Source organism: Protopterus annectens, chromosome 1.part1 (assembly GCF_019279795.1).
Source record: "Protopterus annectens isolate FY-2018-M chromosome 1.part1, PAN1.0, whole genome shotgun sequence".
NCBI lineage: Eukaryota > Metazoa > Chordata > Ceratodontiformes > Protopteridae > Protopterus > Protopterus annectens.
Window position 1 is genome coordinate 805363612 of NC_056726.1, and position 17973 is coordinate 805381584.

Below are 17973 nucleotides of genomic sequence, written 5' to 3' on the forward strand. Positions count from 1 at the left end.
CAAAGCAATACAATTTTCCATTCAGTGTGAAATATGTAGTTTATATAATTTTTGTCTGGGAATACTAAAATGAACAGACCGTCATGGTGACAGCTTTGTTTCCTAGCTTATTATGGATGAAACAAAATGGTTTGACTCTGATATAGGACTTTGGCTGTAGCAATCTGTCAGTGGTGCCACTGCTATTAGGTGAAATGAGCCCTGAATGGCTCTTACAAGACTGCACACAGTACTGGTGATCACTTAAGTAGACACAGTTGAAATTACGACTGCTTAAATGAGCTCAAAGGCAGTCTGTAGTGTGCACGCATGCATACATGTGTGCGTGTAATGAATTATAGATGACAGTTCTTAGTCTATAGCAGGAAAACTTTTTTTTTCAGTTGGTCCTCAACTCTACTAGGGTGGTACTCTAACTGGGGCACTGGACAAAGCATCAACTTATCTAGCCACTGTTCTCTCCAAAGTGACAGACAGGCCTCAACACTTCAGGGTCCTTTAATGCCTACCAAAGGGGAGCATGGGCACAACCGTAAGCGCTTACTAATCGCAGGCAAGGAGATGACAGTATACACCATAGTCCTTCAGCTCATCTTAAGCTTGAATTTAACTCCAGAAGGATGTGGCCATTGTGTGTCCTCCATTTCTTCAGCCTGTTAAAGGGGATCTACCACAAATCTGGATCTGCATGTGAGACCCTCCATAAAACTTTGCACTAAGCACTGTTGACTACCACCACTCTGTGGAGAGTGGAGCATGTCAGAAGCTTCTCCCTCCTACATCTGAAGATAGCCAAGATGAATCACTTTATTTACTTCACACTGTGCTCCTCTCCTAAGAAGCATATAAAAAATGCAATTGCAGGTCTTTGTTTATAAGATGTCAGACAGCAATATAAACACTAAGAAGGCTTAAGTTCAAGTACAGAACGTAGGAAACTTTTACGTAACAAACCTCACAAAACTATCAATCAATATGTAAATTGTCTCTCTTATAACTGTATGTTGACATTTTAAGTTTTTTGCCTTGTGTACTGGGTCATGACTGAAAATGGCCCACTGACCAGCACACTTGTCCAGGATTGTGCAAGAGGAAGAAAAGAAATAGTGTGCTCACACATCAGGCAGGCATTCCTGTTGTGGCACACATCATAACATGCTCTAACATAAAATGCATACTTCTCTTGCAGCAGGAGCTTCTGAGGAAAAAAAAAAAGAAAAATGGAGAAACAAAAGGATAAACCTAATAGCAAACCCACTAAAGAGAATCCTGGATGCAAAAATAGCTCAGTACAGGAGGCCTGGTGATGAGGCTGTTTTTTCCTTGAAGATGGATAATTTTCATATTTGTGAGTGCACGAATGTTTTTTCTCCAAGATGTAGGCCTTCATAAAGTTACTTACTTTGAAAAAATTATGGTGCTGCTCCAGTTCTTCATCTTTAAATCCTGTTCCAATCTGTAAGAGATAAAAGGAGAAATACTAGCTCATGCAAGCTGCAGACTTTGTAACAATCTGATTTCATCATACAAAATAATGGATCATATTTAACAAAAAAAAAAAAAAAAAGTTTGCGAATGCAGTCAGAAAACAGCAGCAAAGATCACTCAGTCAGATTTTCACAAAAACAGAAACCATGAGCAGTTTCCAAACCTGACCACTAACACTTAGGTGATTCTTAAAATATTTTTCCTTTACACCAATATCCACGTGTTGATAAGAAGCATAAAACAAATTCCACTAGAAAAGTAACATGGGATGTGAAATAAAAATAAAACAAAACTGTCACTCTATACATTGCATAAACAGCAAATAAATTTATATTTTTTTCCACAAGTATTTTTATTTAATTTATTTACTTAATTTCAATAAATGAATACAGCAATTCATGGTAAAATACACAGAAATGTACAATTCGAACAAATTTTAGCCAAAGCAAAAAAAAAAAAAACTCATAACAATGAATTAAAGTAAAACAAACCTATTTACAAAGGTGTCTACTTAAACAAAATTTAGCCTTTCAGGATACATTTACTTTTTCATAACTTGTTACAGTCAAATTTTCTTCAGTATCTCTAACTTTTATCAAGAGTTTTAATACAAAGTAATTCTATCAGTTCTCATCTTGATATTAGACAATTCTGAGAAACATTAAATTCTTGAATTGTTGAAATGAAGAAGTCTCCCTCCCCAGTTCATAGTAATTATTTTGTGAGTACAATATAAACATAAAATAACCGTAACTGAGGATATATTAGAGATACATGTATGGGATTCTTTAAAGTCATATTTACATGGCAAAATTTTATCTTGGTCCATTAAAAAGATAAAACAATGGAAAAAAGAATTATTAGATTTACAAACGAAGACTGACAAGCTGAAATTAGATATTCAAAAAAGGTAAGAATTTAATAAAAGAACTTGAGGTGAACAAAAATGTTTAGAGACACTACATCATAAAACTATGGTCAATTTAGAGAAGATTAAATTGAGTTCTTATTCTAGGAATCCTAGAAATCAGCGAAAAATAGCAAATAGAACAAAGAAGATTATTAAATCTAATCAGATAAAAGAAGTTTATATTCTAGGTACAAAGAAAAGGGTTTTGGATCTAGAAGGATAATACTTAAACTCAATTCATTCACACAATTCAGAAGCAGAATCCCAAAATATAACAAAATCCTTCTTTAAAAAACATATTAAGAATAAATGAATAGAAGATTAAACAAAATTAATAGATAAACAGATTTCACTGTCTGAACTTAAATCTCACATTTATAGATTTAAGTTAAATAAAGCTCCTCGAATTGATAGTGTTATTCCCAAAATATATAAACTATTGCCTAAAGAAGCTTTAGCCCTATTATTAAAAGCGTATACATTAGTAAAATTTTATGATTTTTAAATGTTATCTTTTAGAGACAGTCTCTAGATAGCATGCATCACCATTAGCAAAATGCTGGAACCCCATGGAAACTTAGAAGCTTGCAGGGTCAGAAGCACACCCTCTTTTAATTTTTTTTTCAAATTCATGCGTAACACCAGCTGGGAGGCAGGCTACCTGAATGATATGATCACAACTATCTAGTGTCAAACTACTAACACAAATAGCTTATATGCAAGTACTCACACAGTACTAGGTGACATTCAAAACAGCCCCCCCCCTGCAGTGCATAACATCTAGGGATTCCTTCTTAAGGAACTTCTTATCACAATCTCCTCAGTCTTTAGCTCTTACACTTGAGAGGATGCAAGCCCCTCTCAACTGCATACATTAAGGTGTTACTTGGCTCATGCAGATGGATGCAATCCAGAGATATTCCTCTCAAGTCTACTTCAACAGAATGTAAGCATGCAAACAGACAAACAAGGATAGAAGATTACAAACTTACCACACTTGAGTTATCCATATGAATGGAGATGGAAAGATGGTCAAAAAACAAGAATAATTGAAGGCATCCACAGCATAAGGCTCTCTCAAAGAAGAGTGATATGGTGATTTTAGTTTAGTTTTAGGAGCCCCTTTAGAGTAGTTAATGGCTGGGAACATTCCTAGTAGTACCAGGAAGATGGCTGAAAAAGTTACTAATTTGAGAGGCTGGTGTGGTCCCTGTCTGCCAATTCGCCACCAGCATACAGGCAATGCAGTGGCATTTTTCTAGAGGACATGGACTTGGTTTTATCGCACTACTGACCACAGGCCTCATTAACATGCGTGGAAGCATGCAGATGTATTAAAATGATGTGGTGGGCCCTTGCAGTGAGTGCTCATGTCAATCATCCAGGGGTAGGGCTAGGGCCATTAGAAAAGCACTAATTGCTTGTACCAGTAGATTCAGGCCAGGGAAATATTCTCCAAGCTGCTGGTGTGATGGCTTGTAAAGTCGTCTCTTACTTTGTGCTACAGATACGCAATACAGGAAATGAATGAGATTAATAATGATAGGAGGGAGCTTAACTGCCAGCAGGTACAAAGGCAAACAATGCATAAAGGTTGCTGGATCTTCTTCATGAATATCCATATAATTTAGAGAACAATGTGCAGCAATTTGCATGTAAAGCATAAAAAAGTTTGTTTTTCCTAAATCTGCATCATATTTTTAGTATGGAGGATACTGTTTCTTCAAGTAATCAGCAAGTCCAGAGAAGGAGTCCAACTGCTTTTGTATTTTTTCTCCTTTTTTATGCTCTCCATAAGCTCACCTTTTTAGCCACCCCCAAATGATCTATTTCTTCCTCTGGGACCTAGCAGAGAGAATATGGCAAAGCAGGAATGGGATTGACATCCTTGCAGAGGAATGGGGTTTCCTGCTTAACCCTTGCCATCCCACTGCTTATCAGCATCTAAAATACCCAACAAAAGGGTGGGAGGGTGGCCTAATGGTTAAGGTATTTACCTTACAAACACAAGGTGCAGGGTTTGAGTCTCACACGGGATAATTGGCTAGGCTTAAAATGGCTCACAAGGGCATTTAGCTTAGTACCAATCTATGAACCTATGAAAAGGATGTCAGGTACTTTGCTTGTGAGATGCGTGTCCAATCCTCTTCGTGTGGCATGATCAAATTGCCAAGCCATGCTCTGCAGATAAGCACATTCATGTGATACCCAGACTGAAAAGGAGATTCTACCATAGACAGTGTTCCCCAAGCACACGCCCCTCTCCCTTCCATCTGAAGAAAGGCAAGCAGGCTAATTCTCTTCATTCCTCTCCTCCCCCTGCCAGATGCAGCAGATATCTGAGCTGCTAGTCGAACTTTGGTCTTCTGGGTCATAGTTAGGGCTTTATCCCTTACGTTATAAGGCTTGGCAGAGTCTGAAGTAAAGATCCGAAAATGGTCATCTCTCTGGGCTACCCCATACTGTTGTTGACTTAACATTTGCATACATATCTTCACAACTGGCAGAGTAATGCTTTGTCAACAAAACAGATGGTGACAGCACAAATTATATACATATCTTGAAAAACCATTAAAAAATATAGTAGTATACCATACTCGATGGGAACATTTTTGTGTATTACAATGAAGTAAAAATATCTAAACACAATGTGCAACACTACTGTCTAGCCTGTTAAAACAATGTTGAATGCGCCTCTTACTCTTCATCAAAAAGAGGCATTCTACAAGAAATGCTAACCTTTGTAAATTGTGGTGTTACATTAACATGACTTTACTACCTGCTGACTATACAAAATAAAAAAAAGTTATGTGGTTCTTCAATCCTGAACCAATTAACCTTGGAACTGCCTATGCAGATTTTGCTGGGGAAAAAAAAAAACGATAATCTGATAAATGTAACTTTCTGGACAGCTAATTTAACCGCAACATTTAATTTGCTGAACTTGTTAAATGTAAAAAAAAAATGGAAACTTTGTTTCATTCAGGCTGCAGTTTATAATAGTGCAACTGTTTTTTGTACATTTGAAAATAATTATTTAAATATAAATACAACTGTACCTAAATTATGCATTTCTGTATATAACATGACCACACAGTTGGGCTACTTAAACATGCATGTAATCACTGTCTTCAACTCATAAGGTTATGTGCAATATTTCAACAGCCAATCCATTTATAAGCATGTCTATACTTAAATAAAAATGTTTCATAATAAAGAATGAGAGATTTAACCTTCACAGTCACACATAAAACACAGGGACGTGACCTTGTGCCTACTGTTTAATTCTATGTGTCAATGACAAGATCTCAGCTTTTAATATGGTACTCCTGTGATAAACGCTCTTAATTCATTACAAAGAAGAAAGCTAGCTTAGATTAAACCTCTTAAAAACTGATTTACTAAGGCGGTCATCATCATGTACGGTCATTTTTTAGCAGGTTTATTTGAATACACGAGTACTTTACTTTGGTAAAAAAGTTGTACACTATATAAAATTAATAGTTATGTACTCACCATAGCTTGGCATCTGTGTTGCCCATTCTCATTCTTTCTCACCAATGGCTTTGGATCTGATCTTTGGATCCAACTCTGCTAAATTCTATAGACTTCAGATCCAGCTCTTGAACTCCTCCCTGTACCCATGATGCTCTGTTCCATCACAAATACCTCAGATTGAGTTTGTTGCCTAATCTCCCCTTTTCATAGCAGAGATAGACATAGACAGAAGAAAGAGTGGGCTCAAACCAGGAGCTGAACAATTCCAACACAGTCTAACAGGTTCTTCCAGGAGTGACAAGGATGGGGAGAGGATGACAGGGAAGGTGAGGAAGAATGAAAATGGACAACACAGATGCCAAGTTGTGGTGAGTGCATAACCAATAAATCTGATGTTGTCCTTTTCATTCTTCCTCACCAATGGGCCAGAGTCATGGAAGAACCTGCCGGAGCACTGCCAAACCAGAAGCACTGCTTCTGGAAATGATGTCCAATTTGTAATGTGTAACAAAGGTATGAGAATTTGACCAAACAGCTGCAGCACAAATGTCATCAATGGAAGTCATCGACCAAAAGGCAGATAAAGTAGCCATGGACAGAGTAGAATGGGCTCAAGGAGGTTGTGCTAGTTTTTGTCCTTTCTGAGAATACACCAATGAAATTCAATTAGTAATTCACTCAGCTAAGCTAGAGTAACTTTAGATAATGCTGACCCAAGCAATTTGGGGAAGATGCAGATCCGCGGTGGTGCAGTAGTACCCCCGTTGTTGCCTCACAGCAAGAGGTTCTCCCATTCGATTCTCGGCTGGAGTGTGGGGAGTGCCTTCACTGTGGAGTCTGCATGTCCTCCCCACGGTCGAGTGGCGTTCCGAAAGGCATGCGTGAATGGGGGTGCCTTCGTTGAAGGGTGGGCGTCAAGCTGGCAACTTGGCACCGTAAAAATCTACTGCCAATCATTAGCGGACTGGAATTCCGCTGTGGCGACCCCTAACCGGGAAAAGCCGAAAGACAAACAACAACAAAGAGTTGATCAGACTTCCTGAACTGTTTTGCTCTGTGAAGATAAAAAACATAGTTGTCTGTGCACATCAAGGAGATGAAGCATGCATTCCCCCTTATTTGTAAAAATCAGAAAGAAGACTGGTAATTGTATGTACTGGTTGATGCTATGTTCAGATGCTACCTTAGGAAGAAAGGAAGGATTAGTGCGCAGAGATACCCTGTCTTTATGGAAAATAATATAAGGAGGCTTTGCTGATAGAGTCTGGAGCTCAGAAATTCTTTTTGCTGAAGTAATAGTTACTAAGAAGATTTCAGATCATATTTGTTTGCCAATTCAAAAGGTTTTTGAGCTACAACTGAAGGACCATTGTAAGGTCCTAAGGATGGGAAGGATCCTTTATTGGGAGTCTGAGGAGGAAAATGCCTTTCATGAAGGTCCTACACAATCTGAATGAAGCCAGAGATTCACTTCCAGAATGGAAATTTGAAATCGCTACCAACTGATGTTTAATTGTAGGAAAAACTAGCTCCTTTGTTGAAAAGAGTTGTTAGAAAAAGAATGGATGAAGTTAGTGATGAAAAGGGGGTCAATATTTTGGATAGAGGCCAAAATAGAAAATCTTTTCCATTTGCTTCTGTAGACTTTCTTGGTAGAAGCTTTCTGGGAGGCGAAGATAATATTGTGAACTGGGGAAGAAAGCCTGGACTATCTAACTATTACTGGAAGCTAAGAAATCGTGCAGTTACCCTGAGGGCATGGAGATTGGGGTGCTGAATTCTGAATGGGTGAAACATGAGATCCACAGTGGGTTCCAGTATCCATGGAGAATATCGCAAGTAAGACAGTACAGTTGTGTACATTTACCATAAATGTAGATGTTCGAGTGTATTCACTGTTTGCAGTCATCACCTGTGGGTTATCCCTGCTGTGGTAGCCCTCAGCCGGCCCGAATACCAGAATCAAATGTTTTTCTGCATTGGCTGCTGTTACTTACTGTCTGACGTCAGGTCGACAGTGCGATAACGGAAGGCAGTCTATGCCATTACATCAGTTTTTCTTGCCCTAACCAGTCAGAGGCCCCAGTAAATATGGTAAAGTGGTTCTGTTGGCTAAAAGCAACCATTAGCAACGTATATCTACCTAAAGAAAGAAGCTATAAGGTGGGAAAAGTACAGTTTTGTACCTACCATAAATGTAGATGTCCGAGAGGTATGCATCTGCAGTCCTAACAAATGGGTTGTCCTGGCCTCAGGCAGCCCTTCGGTCGGCCGGATTCCAAAGTCTGGGTCTGGCCTCGGCTGGTGTCGCACTTCACCCGACGTCATAGCTGCAGTTCTTCGGGTATAAAGGCATCAGCCGACGCCATTTTCCTCAGTGTTTCTTGCCCCAGATGCCAGATGCCCTCTGGGAAGGCTAAATTTGGATAAATGCAAATGTTTCCAAACAGAGAGCAAATAGAAATAAACATGTATATACATATATACAAACAAATACACCATAATAGATTCCCCCAGCTAGCTACAAGATGGGCAAATACCCTAGGAGTACCACAGAGGGGAAGGAGGGTGGGTAATCCTGACTGCAGATGCATACCTCTCGGACATCTACATTTATGGTAGGTACAAAACTGTACTATGTCCTTCAAGGATGCATCTGCAGTCCTAACAAATGAGTAGAATACCATAGCCAAACTGGGGGAGGAGGTACTAACAAGATTATGGTGTAGATAAGATCCCTTGCAAAACAGCAGTGGCAAAACCTGCTCGGGATCTGGAGTATAAGGGTAGATTATAATGCTTGGCAAATGTATGCACGGAGCCCCAAGTAGCAGCCTCTAAAATGTCTTTTGTAGCCACTCCTCGTAAAAAAGCTGTAGTAGTGGCTGTAGCCCTTGTGGAGTGAGGTCTGATATTTTCTGGAGTTGCCTTTCCATGATAAGAATAACAAAATCTAATGCAATTTCCTATCCATTTTGAGATTGTCTGTTTTGAAATTGCTTTTCCTTCCATTCCTGTGGCATATGCTACCAGAAGCTGGTCAGTTTTTCTATTGTTCTTGGTTCTGTCCAGGTAGTAGTGCAATTGCCTATGCACATCCAAGGTATGCAGCAGTCTTTCTCCCCTGTTCTGTGGGTTGGGGAAGAATGTAGGTAGGTGGATTGCTTGGTTTAAAGATACCCTGGAGACCACCTTTGGCATAAAGGTAGGATTAGTTCTCATGGACACTCTATCCTGATGGAAGATAAGGAAGAGTTGCACTGCCATTAATGCCTGTAATTCAGAAACCCTTCTTGCTGAAGTGATTGCAAGCAGGAAAGCAGTTTTCCATGATAAGTACTGTAATTCTGCTGTTGCTGCTGGTTCAAAAGGGGGAAGTGTCAACTTTTCTAGCACAAAGTTCAAGTCCCATGTAGGCAATGGTGGCTTCCTTGGTGATTTTACATTTTTAATTCCTCTCAAAAGCTGCCTGAGTAGAGGATGAGAGAAGACTGGAGGATCCATGTTGTATTCTGCTGAAATAGCTGACGCATGAATCTTAATGGAAGAGTAAGACAGGCCATTGTGGAAAAGCTCTGCTAAGTATTCCAGGATGTTAGCTATGTTTACCAGTGCTACATTTTGCCCTTTTGCTGCACTCCAAATGAGATATCTTTTCCATTTCGCTGAGTAAGTTTTTCTTGTTGAGGGTCTGCGAGCTTCCAAGATAATGTCTTTAACCCTTTGAGATAAATCTGGGTTATTTTGTCTTATGCAATGTTCCAAGCAGCTAGCTGCAGTGTTTTCAGGTTCGGGTGCAGGGTTTTGAAGTTGTTCTGTGTCAGCAGTAAAGGGACCAGGGGTAGAGGCCATGCGAGTTCCCGAGACATACTCCTCAGTAGTGGGTACCAATGCTGCCTCGGCCAGTCTGGAGCTATCAGGATGATCCTTGGGTGGTCTTCTTTGATCTTCAATAGCACCTTGTGCATCAAAGGAAGAGGTGGGAATGCATATGCTGTCAGGTTTTCCCAACTGAAAGATAGGGAGTCCACCTTCCAAGCAAGTGGGTGGTATGTCCTTGTGCAGAATTTTTTCAATTGATGATTGTGTGGGGATGCGAATAAGTCTATTTCTGGTAGTCCCCATTTCCTTGTGATGGATTTGAAGATGTCTGGATGCAGCATCCATTCGTGGGCATCCGTGGTAGTTCTGCTTAAGATGTCTGCTAGTATATTTTCTTTTCCTGGCACAAATATTGCCTTGAGCTGTATGTTGAGGCTTAGGGCCACATTCCAGAGATCCATTGCCATCCGGCATAGAGGATATGAATGTGTGCCTCCCTGCTTGTTGATATACCACATAACTGTGGTGTTGTCGGTCCTTATCAGTAATTGACCCTGTTGGAGAAAGCGGTCTGAATGCCTGAATTGCCAGCTTTACTGCCAGCATCTCTTTTTGGTTTATGTGTAGATTTAGCTGATCTTGAGTCCATAAGCCTTGTATGCACTTGTCCAGCATGTGTGCCCCCCAACCGAGGTCTGAGGCGTCTGTGGTGATAGTCTGGCTTGGTTGAGGGCTGTGGAAGGGCAGTCCTTTGTTCAATTGACAGGCCTGAGCCCACCATCGGAATTCTTGCTTCAGGCATGGAATTATTGGAATTTGGGTTTCTAGGCTGTGCTTGTGCTGAGACCATAAATTCCTTAGGTACCATTGCAACTTCCTCATATGCAGTCTGGCATGTGGGATCAATATTATGCAGGATGCCATGTAACCCAGGGCTTGCAGGACTTTCCTTGCTGTAAGCTGGTTCTGCGTTGTTAATGCCATGAAGTAGAGTGGAAGGTGCTTCTGTTTTTCTGCTGTGAGGGATGCCATTTGATTTGATGTGTCCAATTCTGCACCCAAGAAAGTTATCCTTTGGGATGGTAACAGCCTTGACTTTTGTATATTGACTGTGTATCCCAAGGCTTGCAGTAGATGAATGACCCTTTTCAAATCTTTTGTTAATTTGTTTTTGTTGTCCGCTTGTAACAGGCAGTCGTCCAGGTAAGGGTAAATTTGAATTCCCTGAAGCCTGCAATGAGCAATTACTGATGCCAGGCATTTCGTGAATACTCTGGGCGCAGTAGATAAGCCAAAAGGCAATGCTGAGAATTGATAATGCTCTGATCCTGCAAGAAATCTGAGGTATCTTCTGCAATTTGGTCGTATGGGGACGTGCAGGTATGCCTCCTTGAGATCTAGAGTTACCAGCCAAGACTCCTTGCCCAGCAGGGGAAGAAGCTGCTGTACAGTCAGCATTTTGAATTTTGGAACAATGAGGTATGTGTTCAGAGCGGACAGGTCGAGAATAGGTCTCCATTGATTTTCCTTTCTTGGCACCAGGAAAAGTCTGGAGTAAAATCCTTGCCCTTGTTCCATAGATGGTACCTTTTCTATAGCTCTCATCCTTTTTAAATTGTCTATTTGTTTTAGAGCGTTTGCCTTTTGATTTGGAGGTAGGTTTGGCATTCCTCTCTTCCTTGGTAGAGTATGGAAGTGAAACCTGTAACCTTTGTCTATTGTCTGTAAAATCCATTTGTCTCCTGTAATGCAATGCCAGTTTACTGAAAATAAGGCTAACTTTCCGCCTAAGGGTGCTTCTAGTTGTTCCCTGGTAGGCGGCTTCAGAGCCAAGTCACTGTGATTGTCCTGTGGAAGTGGTAGTGGCTGGATCTGTAGCAGTACTTCGCTGGTTGTTAGGCTGCCACTGACGTCCCCTGTAGGCACCTCTGGATTGACCTCTGCCTCTTGTGCGCCTATTCCTGCCCCTCTGTGCTCTGTTGGTGTCTGGAAAGGACCAATTCTTGGAAGGCCAGTTCCTACTAAACCTTGGAAGCTGGACCTGTAAGAAATCCTTGACTGTCTGGACAGATTTTGCTTTCTCTTCCACCTTCTTCAGCACTTGCTGTGCAGGAGAGCCAAACAAATTGTGTTTATCCATGGGAGCATCTAGGAGCTTTGATTTTACATGGTCTGGTAAGGACTGCTCTTTTAACCATGCATGCCTTCTGATCACTGTACTAAAGGAGGCCTCCAGTGCATCATAGCCGCATTTTAAGGAATGATTACTGACCTGCTGAATGTTATGTACCATGTCCTGAAGAGACTTTCGGTCTAAAGGTTCAGGCGAGGACAGTTTTTTAGATAACTGATCTAGCATAAATTCCTGATACTGAATCATGTGGAATTGACAGTTTAAGGCCCTAGCCGAAAGAGTAGCAGAAGTATAAACTTTTTTACCCCATCTCTCCAAGGCCCTAGATTCCCTTTCAGAGGGGAGTGGGTTTTTGGCAGAGGTAGCTGCTACAGCCTTGGGGCCCTGTGAAATAGTTTCAGGATCTGCAAAAGGAGCCTTATACAAGTGATTATGTGTGTCCGGAACCCTGTAGTATCTGTCGGGCTTAGCAGGGGCCGGAGGGAGTGAATCAGGAGCAGTACAAGCATCATGAAATGCATCATCCACAACTGTAAGTACTGGAGGAATGGCTACAGGTCTATGCTGTGGCAAATGCAAAAAAGTCCTAAGCCTTTTCCTAGAGTCTGAAAAATCCTGGCCCTGCCATTGAAATTGTTCCCTCATAGCATGCAAGGTTTCCCCAAAAGAAAATTCCTCAGGAGGAGAGGCAGAAGGGATGGAGTCTTCTGCATCAGAGTCCTCATATGGAGAATAAGGGCCCTCAGGAGGGTTTGTATTTTCTGATTCATTTGAGGAGTAATCAGTAGAGACTGGCTCAGGGGGCTCTGTTCTAGGCCTCTTCTCTGGAGGGGGTTGAGAGGCCCTGTCAGGGTGAGGCTGGGATCCCCTGATCAAAGAAATGAGATCCTCTGCTAGACTAAGCATTTGAGTACTAGAGCTAGGCCTGTGAGAGGGGGCTTTAGCAGGCACGGCCTTGGAAGATTTAGCTGCTTTAGCCCTGGCAAAGGCCTTAATTGACATGGATGCAGGGGGTCTAGCAGCTCCATGTGCAGGAGTAGATACATCTAGGGGAATAGTATCTGATAAATCCTGAGAAACTGTAAGAGCAGGTGGAATTTCAGTAGCAGATTCAGCCATGCTGGAAGAGGCCTCGGTAGTAGGAGGCATGCTTTCGGCCGAAGGAAGAACCGCAGACTCGATTTCAGCCGAAACCGAGACACTCGCGGTTGGCTTAACCGCGGTTTCGGCCGAAACCGCGGACCCGAAAGTGTCGGTCCTTTTCCTTACGCTTTTAGCTAAATGTGAAGTCGGAGTCTCCGGCGGCATGATATAAGCAAAAGCGGGCGAAAAACTCCTCTGCAAACTCCGACCGACATCTAAGCGTCCGTCGGTTGAAGGAAGCACAGGCTAAACAAGCTGCTACGTCGTGGTCTGGGCCTAAACAAGGTAGGCAGTAAGAGTGGAAGTCTTTATGAGGTATTTGTTTCCCACAAGTTAAACAGTTATTCACTTTTTCTGACATTGGCTGAGGCAAGAAAGAGTCCCCAACGGGGTACTTAGCTTTTTAGAAGTCTTCGGTAGTAGCAATCTCTGGATCTGACCGACCGGCACTTGCGAACAGCTTCTGCTTCGGGCGCCACGTGGCAAGAAAGACTAAGGAAAATGGCGTTGGCTGATGCCTTTATACCCGAAGAACTGCAGCTATGACGTCAGGTGAAGTGCGACACCAGCCGAGGCCAGACCCAGACTTTGGAATCCGGCCGACCGAAGGGCTGCCTGAGGCCAGGACAACCCATTTGTTAGGACTGCAGATGCATCCTTGAAGGACATCCAGGACTGCATCCGTGAATACACTCGAGCATCTACATTTATAGTAAGTTTACACAATCGTACTATGCTCTTTATGTTTTACTGTTGCAGTCATCACCTTTGGGAAGATTCCCAAAGATGAGGAAAGGGGTGGTAGGATTAGCAAGAGATCTAGGAATGGGTCAGCATGCCCTGCAGAAGCAAACCCTGCCCTAGCCTTAGAAAATAAAGGTAGGTGGTAATGCTTGGTAAAGGCATGGACAGAAGTCCAGGAGGCAGCCTTCAAGATGTCCCTGGTGGGAACTCTTCTGAGGAATGCTGTGGAAGTAGAGGCTGCCCCACTGAAATGGGTTTGAATATACTTGGGGGGTTTCCCATGCAATCTGTAACAGAAATGGATACAGTGTGATATCCATTTGGAAATGGTTTGTTTGGAAATGGACTTCCCCTCTGCCCCTGGGGCACACCTGACAAGTAGTTGGTCTGTTTTCCTGAAGGGCTTAGTACGGTCCAGATAGTACTGGAGCAGTCTGTGCACATCTAGTGAGTGCAGAATTCCTTCCCCTCTGTTTGAGGGTTAGGAAAGAAGGTGGGTAGATGTATGACCTGGTTGAGAGTTACATTAGATACCACCTTGGGCATAAAGGAAGCATTAGTCCTCGGGGAGACCCTGTCTGCATGGAAGATGATGAAGGGCTAAATGGCCATCAGTGCCTGAAGTTCTGAAACCCTTCTGGCTGAGGTGATAGCTAGAAGAAAGGCAGTCTTCCAGGAGGTTCAAAGGGCGGTAAAGTAAGTTTTTCCAAAACATAATTCAGGTCCCAGGCTGGAGTGGGTGGCCTTCTGGGAGGTCTAATATTAGAAGCCCCTCTGAGGAATTGTTTAATCAAAGGATGGGAGAGAACAGGGGCTGTTCTGTATCAAAATGAGCTGACATGGCTGAGGTGTGGATTTTAATAGAGGAGAAGGAGAGGCCATTATTAAGTAGTTCTGCTAGGTAGTCCAGGATAAGAGGGATGGAAGGTTGTCAAATATTGCCCCCTCTGGACTGGCTCCATGAGCAGAATCTTTTCCATTTTTCTGCATAAGATTTTCTGGTGCTGGGCCTTCTGGCCTCTATGATAAGGTCTAGGAACGGTTTGCTTAACAGAGGCCCCTTGTTTGCCTTGACAGTATTAGCCATGCTGATAGTTTGAGAGCCTGTAGATCTGGGTGCAGCATTTCCCCCCGACCTGAGTCAAGAGGTTTGAGATCAGGGGAAGCTGCCTGGGAGGCTGTAAGGTCAGGCTGCTCAGTAAGGGGTACTAATGTTGTCTGTGCCAATATGGAGCAATGAGGATAGCCTTTGGTCTCTCCTCCCTTATTTCAATCAGTACTTTGGGAATAAGAGGCAGAGGAGGGAATGTGTACACAGAGAGGGTGCTCCACGGGAAGGTCAAGACATCCACCTTCCATGATAGGTGTTGGTACTTCCTGGTACGGAATTTTTTCAGCTGATGGTTGAGTTGCGAAGCAAAGAGATCCACCTCTGGGGTCCCCCACGCTGGAGTGATTTGTAAAAAGATTTTTCTGTGGAGCTGCCATTCGTGGGGGTCCAGCAAGTTTCTGCTTAAGTGGTCTGCCAGGGTTCTGTTGATCCCTGGCAGGTATTGGGCTATCAGGTGTAGCCCCGTGGAAGAGGATGTCAGCCAGAGGTTCATGGCTAGCCTGCACAGAGGGTAAGATTGGGTCCCTCCCTGTTTGTTGATGTACCACATTACTGTGGTGTTGTCTGTTTTGATTAGGAGAACCCCTGGCTTGAGATGGGGTTTGAAGGATGTCAGAGCCTGTTGTACTGCCATCATTTCCTTCTGGTTGATGTGCAAGGGAAGGTGCTGGGCATCCCAAAGACCTTGGTGTACCTGCCTTCTAGGTGAGCACCTCAAGCTATGTTTGAGACATCAGTGGTAATGGTCTTTCCAGTTGGGCGGAGGATGAAGGGAAAACCCTTGTTCTTGGCACAGGCCCCCGCATACCAGAGAAACCCGGCCCTTATATAGGGAATCACAGGGAGAGAGGTCTCTAGAGGCTGACAGTGCTGACACCAAAGGTTCTTTAGACACCACTGAAGTTTTCTCATGTGTAGCCTGGCCAGAGAAATTAAGAAGGATGCAAGATGCCATTATACCCAAAAGCTTGCAGGAACTTCCTCGCAGTGAGGTGACTTCTGGAAGCCAGCTAGTGCTCCCAAGAAAATTATCTTCCTGGGGGGTGCTTGCTTTGATTTCCTCTCATTGATGGTGAACCCTAAGGAGATTAGGAGGGTTTTGACAAAGAGGAAGTCCCGGAGCAGCTGTTTGCACTCTGCCTGAATGAGGCAGTCATCCAGATAAGGGTAAATCTGTACATTTATCTGCCTGCAAAATGCTATGGCCGGGGCTCATCATTTAGTGAGTACTCTGGGAGCAGTACATAAGCCAAAGGGTAGTGCAGAAAACTGAAATTGTTGTCAGCCTGCTCTGAAGCACAGGACTTTCCTGCAGGATTCCCTTATGGGGATGTGGAGGTAGACATCTTTTAGGTCTAGGGTCACTAACCAGGCATTTTTTGTTAGCATAGGCAGCAGCTGCTGCAGAGTTAGCATTTTGAATTTGGGGACCACCAGAGAGGAGTTCAGAATGGATAGATCCAGGATGGAGCGCCAAGTTCCCTCTTTTCTGGGAACAAGAAATAGTCTGGAATAAAATCCTTTGCCTGTTTCATCTGAGGGGACAGGTTCTACTGCCCCTTTTGATATGAGAGTTTGGACTTGTTTCAATGCCTTTACCCCCTGATTTGGAGGCAAGTCTGGGTACTCTATTGGAATTGGGAGTTCATTGAAAGAGAATTTGTATCCTAGAAAAATGATCTTTAAGACCCACTGGTCTCTTGTAACAGAGCGCCAATTTTCTCTGCAGAGGGTGAGCCTTCCTCCTAGTTTTTGGTGAGGGACAGGAGGGCAGAGGGGGGAGAAGGAGTCATTGAGAGTTTTTGCGATAGAGGGATGGCTTAGAACTCCCTGCCTTTGGGGCAGAAGTGGTCCACTGTTAGGTTCTCTGCTGTCCCTGGGATAAGGGCCTGGGAGGCCTGTCCCTGCGGGCCTTACTTTGCCCCTGCCTGCTAGGTGAAGGAAAGGACCAATGCTTAGAAGAAAAATTCCTGCTGAAACTTGGAGGTTGTACCTGAAAGAAATCTTTTACTGTTTGCATAGATTTTGCTTCGTCTTCCATCTTTTTAAGCACCTCTTTTGTTTTTACTTCAAACAAGTGGTCCTTATCCAAAGGTGCATCAATTAATTTAGACTTGACATGATCAGGGAGAGGTTGTTCCTTCAACCATGCATGTCTCCTAATGACCGAGCCTGACACTGCTGCCCTACCTGAGGCTGCTAGGGCATCATATCCACAGTGTAATGAGTGATTGGCCACTTGACAAGTAGAGTGCAGTAAATCTGCTAACTCTTTCAAATTGGCACAGTCAGGAAAGGTTGAAATCTTTTGCTTTAATAGTTCCAAAGTGTGTTGTTGATATTTTAACATATGGAACTGACAGTTGAGTTCTCTGATAGCTAAGGTTGCAGAGGTGTATACTTTTTTACCCCATCTGTCCAGAGCTCTGGAGTCCTTGTCAGAAGGAATAGGATTCTTAGCAGAACTAGCCTTAGCTCCTTTAGGTCCCTGTGTAATGACCTCCGGGTCTACAGCAGGGTTTCTGTATAGGTATTTGTGAAAATCAGGTACCCTGTAATACCGGTCAGGTTTACTGGGAGTAGGAAGTAGGGAGTCAGGGGCTAAGCTGGATTCATGGAAAACATCATCCACCACCTCTAAAATGGGGGGATGGCCAAGGGTCTGTGCTGGGGCAAGTCTAGAAACTCTCAGTCTTTCCTTAGAATGAGGGGAAGTCCTGGGATTCCCAATGAAAATGTTCCCAGAGGGTGTGAAGGGTTTCCCCAAAGGAAAGGTCTTCTGGTGGGGACACAGAAGGAATGGATTCCTCTGCATCTGAATCCTCATAAGCAGTCAGAGGTGGTGGTTGTTCCTCTTCAAAGTCTGAATAGTCAGATTCCTCAGAATCCTGTTCTGTCAGTAATTCAGGAGAATGGTGTCTTTTCCTTTTAGAAGTTTTGGCCTGACTGTCGCTAATAAGGTAGATCATCCTCCACCATTTTAAGTATTTGGGCTTGGGGAGGTGGGGCAAGAATAAGATGGTGGCTAGAGGTAGATTTTCTTGGAGTGGCCTGGCTTCTAGGCCTAAGAGTATCCATCGGTCTGAGAACAACGGTAGTCGAATGAGAAGATGTTGTTTTTTG

At 42.9% G+C, this 17973-nt stretch overlaps 1 protein-coding gene across 1 annotated transcript in view; it reads right to left on the reverse strand.

Annotated features, from left to right (window-relative positions):
• The window catches only part of LIG1 (DNA ligase 1), a gene marked incomplete in the record, with an annotated part of 1422011 nt that overhangs the window by 142350 nt on the left and 1261688 nt on the right, over positions 1-17973 (reverse strand). The window contains 1 exon segment of the mRNA XM_044078332.1: positions 1403-1456. Coding sequence (XP_043934267.1) covers positions 1403-1456 — 54 coding nt within the window.